Below are 5,759 nucleotides of genomic sequence, written 5' to 3' on the forward strand. Positions count from 1 at the left end.
ATGGATCCTAAGGATTTCTTTGGGACTACGGATCCGATGGTAGCGGAGGGCTGTATTCGCTCTCTAGAGGCGATTTTCCGCTACATGGAGTTAGGAGATGCGGACCGAGTTCGCTGTATGACTTTCCTTCTCAAGGATGACGCCGCCTTGTGGTTTGAGGGTGTGGAGAAGACTGTCGATGTTACCACACTGACTTGGGAAGAATTCAAGACTCTTTTCTATGAGAAGTACTTTACGGCTGAGGTGAGGGCGCAGATGAAGAAAGAGTTTATGAGTCTCCGGCAGGGAGATCTGACTGTATCTGAGTTTGTTCGGAAATTTGAGAGGGGTTGCCACTTCGTGCCATTGATAGGGAATGATAAGGCGGAGAAGTTGCAGCACTTTGTTGCATGTCTGAGGCCTACTATTCGTAGGGATGTGATGATGGTTGAGCCAGTGGATTATGCAGCTGCCGTCAGGAAAGCTATGAGGTCCGAGCAGTCCTTGAAGGACATCAGTGCCGAGGTTCATGGCAAGAAGGCCTTCACTCATCAGGGTCACCAGCAGCAGCATGGCAAGAAGCAATATCAGGGGCAGCAGAGGCCCCAGGGGCACCATCAGGCCCAGAGACCCGCTCTTCCCAAGACTGAGGATAAGCCTATTTGCCAGACATGCCACCGTCCACACTTTGGGAAGTGCTTGAAGGAGGCAGGAGTGTGTTTCAAATGCAAGAAGCCGGGTCATGTAGCTAAGGACTACCCGAAGTTGAGGAGACCCGTGCAGGGTCGAGTGTTCATGATGCAGGCCGAGAAGGCCGACCCAGACACCACACTCATCACAGGTAACTTCTTAAGTTTTTGATTTAGAGCAGATGAACGATTCACTGATGCATGTGATTTTAAGTTTTCTTGTTTGGGGTCAATAATTTTGTAGCATGTTGCATGATTGGAGAATTTGACTGTATTAGCATGCGTAGTATCTTGTTTGGGATTTGATGACTTAGAATGAGTCTAAGTAGAACTTGTGTTATTTAACTTTGATCTTTTCTGTGGATGTATTCACCGTTAATGCAGGTAGGATTGTAGTAGCTGGTGTAGCCACTAGAGCTTTGTTAGACTCGGGAGCTACACACTCTTTTATTTCGGAGGCATTTACCCGTAAGCGGAGTATTGAGTGTGAAGAGTTGTTTGGTGGATTCATAGTGACCATCCCATCAGGGGAAGAGCTGTCCACGAGGAATATGGTGAAGAATCTTGAACTCTTACTGCAAGGGCAATCAGTGAGTGCCGATCTGATAGTGTTGCCCATGTCTGAGTTTGACTTGATAATTGGGATGGACTGGTTGACGAAGAACGCTGTGGTGATTGATTTTCAGCAGCGATCAGTGATAGTCCGACCGGAGGGAAAGGAACCATTTTTGTTCGAGGCTACTAGGAGTTCGAAGAGGACTCAACTTATATCTCTCATGCAAGCTAAGAAGTTGGTGCATGATGGATGTGAGGCATTCTTAGCCAGTGTATCTTTGTCAGAGTTGCCAGCACGTTCGAATATTTCAGATGTGGACGTGGCCAAGGATTTTGAGGATGTGTTTCCAGATGAAGTTACAGGTATCCCACCTGATAGAGAAGTCGAGTTCTCTATCGACTTGATACCGGGTACTGTGCCAATCTCTAAGGCACCGTACAGACTAGCTCCCACAGAAATGAAGGAACTGAAAGAGCAGATTCAAGAGTTGCTTGATAAAGGGTTCATACGCCCTAGCTTCTCTCCATGGGGCGCACCGGTCCTCTTTGTAAAAAGAAAAACGGAAGTCTGAGATTGTGCATAGACTATCGTGGGTTGAATGGTGTAATAGTGAAGAACAAGTACCCACTTCCTAGAATTGAGGATCTCTTTGATCAGTTACAAGGAGCTTCTGTGTTTTCGAAGATTGATCTTCGTTCGGGATATCACCAGTTGAGGGTGAAGGAGTCTGATGTGTTCAAGACAGCGTTTAGAACTCGTTATGGCCACTACGAATTCCTTGTGATGCCGTTCGGGATGACGAACGCGCCCGCAGTCTTCATGGATCTTATGAACCACATGTTCCAGCCGTACTTGGATCAGTTTTTCATTGTCTTTATTGACGATATCCTCATTTACTCGAAGGATAGAGAAGAACATACCCAACATTTGAGGACAATTCTAGGAGTACTCCGAGAGCGGAAGTTGTATGCTAAGTTCGATAAGTGCGAATTTTGGTTAGAGAGAGTACCATTCTTGGGTCATATTATTTCCAAGGATGGAGTGGAAGTAGATCCTTCCAAGGTTCAAGCAGTGAAGGAGTGGTCTGTGCCAAGAAGCGCATTGGAGATTCATAGTTTTCTTGGATTGGCTGAAAACTATAGGAAGTTTATCAAGGGCTTTTCATCGATTGTGGTGCCCTTGACAGCGCTGACCAAGAATAATGCCAAGTTTATTTGGAAACCAGAGTGTCAAGAGAGCTTTGATGTGTTGAAGGAAGCTCTCACGACAACACCAGTGTTAGCTATGCCATCTGGAGAGGGAGATTTTGTGGTTTACACTAATCCTTCCAAGTTGGGACTTGGGGCAGTGCTTATACAGCGAGATAGGGTTATCGCTTATGCTTCTAGGTAGTTGAAGGAGCATGAGAAGAACTACCCTACTCATGATTTGGAGTTAGCAGCAGTGGTGTTCGCTCTCAATATTTGGAGACACTATCTCTAGGAGAGAAGTGCAAGATATTCACCGACCATAAGAGCCTCAAATACTTATTCACCCAGAAGGAGTTGAATATGAGACAGTGGAGATGGTTAGAGTTGGTGAAAGATTATGACTGCGATATTAGCTAACACCCGGGTAAAGCTAATGTAGTCGCAGATGCATTGAGTAGAAAGTCAGCAGTGATTGTCTCTTTGACGGTGTCTAGACCTTTGCAGAATGAGATTCAGAGATTCGGATTAGAGTTCTATGTCGAGGGTAGAGCTCCTAGATTGTCAGTTTTGTCAGTGCAGACTTCGTTGTTTGACCGTATCGGAGTTGCTCAAGCAGTTGATGAGCAGTTGATCAAGTGGAGACGGAGAGCCTACGAGAGAGGCAGTGACTTGTACTCAGTGGTAGATGGGATTGTGAGGTTCAAAGATAGACTTTGGGTGCCCGCAGGTGATTCTCTGCGAGTTACTATCATGGCAGAGGCGCATACATCACCGTACTCTATCCACCCAGGCAGTACCAAGATGTATCGAGACCTTCAACAGTTGTATTTGTGGCCGGGCATGAAGCGTGATATTGCCCGATTTGTGTCAGAATGTCTGACATGCCAGCGGGTCAAAGCAGAACATCAGAGACCTGCAGGATTGCTTAAGCCACTCCCTATTCCCAAGTGGAAATGTGAAAATATTACCATGGATTTCGTTGTTGGCTTGCCGAGAACAGTGACAGGTACGAATGCTATTTGGGTTATTGTTGACCATCTCACTAAGTCGGCGCACTTTTTTCCAGTGAGGACAAATTTCTCCATGACTCAATATGCGGAGTTGTATATCCGAGAGATATTCAGACTACATGGTATCCCTGTTTCCATAGTGTCTGATAGAGATCCGCGGTTTACTTCATCTTTTTGGAAGAGTCTTCATTCAGCTTTGGGGACGAAGCTTTCGTTTAGCACTGCCTTCCACCCCCAGACAGATGGGCAGTCCGAGAGGGTGATTCAGATTCTAGAGGACCTTCTGAGAGCCTATGCTATTGACTTTCATGATAGTTGGGAGTCGAGGTTACCATTGGTGGAATTTGCATATAACAACAGCTATCAGGCCACCATTGGTATGGCGCCTTACGAGGCACTCTATGGGAGACCTTGTAGATCACTGGTATTATGGACCGAGATTGGTGAGAAGTCGGAGTTGGGACCCGAGATTGTTCAGCAGACTGCTGAAGTTGTAGCCAAGATCCGTGATAGGATGAGGACTGCACAGAGTAGGCAGAAGAGTTATGCCGATCATAGGAGGAGGGACTTGGAGTTCTCAGTGGGTGATCATGTTTTTATCCGAGTAGCTCCTTTGAAAGGCGTGATGAGGTTCGGGAAGAAGGATAAATTGGCTCTGAGGTTCGTTGGACCTTTTGAGATTCTGGACAGAGTGGGGACGTTAGCCTAAAAGGTGGCTTTGCCGCCTAATCTTGCTGGAGTACACAACGTCTTCCACGTATCCATGCTGAGGAAGTACATCTCGAATCCTTCTCATGTGCTCAGCCTCGAGCCTCTTCAGTTATCGCCTCATATGACTTATGAAGAAAGACCTGACCAGATTATGGAGAGGCAGGAGAGGAGACTCCGTAACAAGACTATTCCAATGGTCAAGGTTAAGTGGTTGAATCATTCAGATGAAGAGGCCACTTGGGAGACAGAGGCAGATATTAGGACTCGCTATCCAGAGCTATTTGGTAAGTTCTAATTTCGATGACGAAATTCTTTATTAGGGAGGGAGGAATTGTAGCACCTAAGATTTCATAATTTAAATTCCATGCCTAAAATTATTTTTTTAATAATTATGATTTTAATTGCTTGGAATTAATTGCTTAATTTTCCTTCAAAGTTCTAGTGCTCAAATATATTAAGTTATTTATTACTGAAATTTTTGAAACAGTGGCTTCCGGTTCCGGCGCTTGGCGATGGTGGATTTCGGCGGTAAATTCCAAGATTTGTTATTTTAAAAGTTTAGTAGGGAGGAAGAAGAATATTAGATGAGAGTCTGAAATTTAGAAGTTTTTGGGTATCAGAAATCATTTTCTTATTATTGCAATATTGAGCTTATTCTTTAACTTTTTCAAAAGTTAGAATTTTCATAAACCCGAATTAGTAAAACCCAATTTAATATTTTTAATATGGGGTTTTTAAACTTAGGAATTTTATTAGAGTAAGTAAGTAGGTAAAAGTTGTACTTTAAAGTTGTAATATTAAAGCAACACTAACACATACTTTTAAATACTTACACCTATGATTACACACACATGTACACACTACACACTCAACTTTTAAAACACATAAATTATTTTATTTGAAACCCTAGCCACCCAAAACCTCTCACTAGCCGCCCCACTCTCCTCATTCCCTCTCCCACCAATCGGTCGTCCCCTCCTCCAAGCTCCAGCCGCCGCCTCCTTCGCCGAAAGGTCACCTAGAGAGGTTCTTCTAGGTGTTAGTCCAAGATTTCCAGCCCCTTTCCCCTCTTTCATTTCGATTTTGTGGGTAAAACTAGCTAAGACAAGTATGAGCATTTCCTTGGGCATTCAAGCTAGCTACTATGTTCTTGCACCTAATATTTTCTTTAATTTCGAAATGCACATGAATTTCATCATGCTATGGTTCGGTTTTTTGCTGGAATTTTCAGTATGTGGTTGGTAAATTTTGAATTTATGCTTTAGCTTGGGTTCTAAGTCGTTGTATGGTGATTTGTGATTGGAGGCATGAGGTATTTTGAATGTTTGGTGTATTTTCGAATTTTCCAGAAGTTGTGTGCCCTAAATTTCGAAAGTTTGCATGTGTAAGGGCTGAAATTGAAATGAGTTTGAAGCATTTTATTGATTTGCGTTGGGCTTGATTGATTATTCATGAATTTGAGGCATTTTGGTGCATGATCATGTGAGTTTTTAAAATGTGGAGTTGGAGTGTGGTTGAGGGCTTCCTATGTGTTTGTGGAAAGTCCTAAGGCATTTCTATAGGTGTGTTTTGTGGTTTGTTAGGAGTTAGAGGCAAGGGAAAAGGGCTTGGGATGGTTTCCTCC

The 5,759-nt window shown here is 43.9% G+C and overlaps 1 protein-coding gene across 1 annotated transcript; it reads left to right on the forward strand.

Moving 5' to 3' along the window:
• LOC140878943 (uncharacterized) lies at positions 1 to 1,795 on the forward strand. The gene is made up of 2 exons (XM_073282567.1): positions 1 to 820; positions 1,053 to 1,795. Exons 1-2 carry the CDS (start codon positions 1 to 3, stop codon positions 1,793 to 1,795), a joined length of 1,563 nt encoding a protein of 520 aa, XP_073138668.1.
• Positions 1,796 to 5,759: the final 3,964 nt, after the last annotated feature.

The sequence above is a fragment of the Henckelia pumila genome, chromosome 2 (assembly GCF_033568475.1).
Source record: "Henckelia pumila isolate YLH828 chromosome 2, ASM3356847v2, whole genome shotgun sequence".
Taxonomy (NCBI): Eukaryota; Viridiplantae; Streptophyta; class Magnoliopsida; order Lamiales; family Gesneriaceae; genus Henckelia; species Henckelia pumila.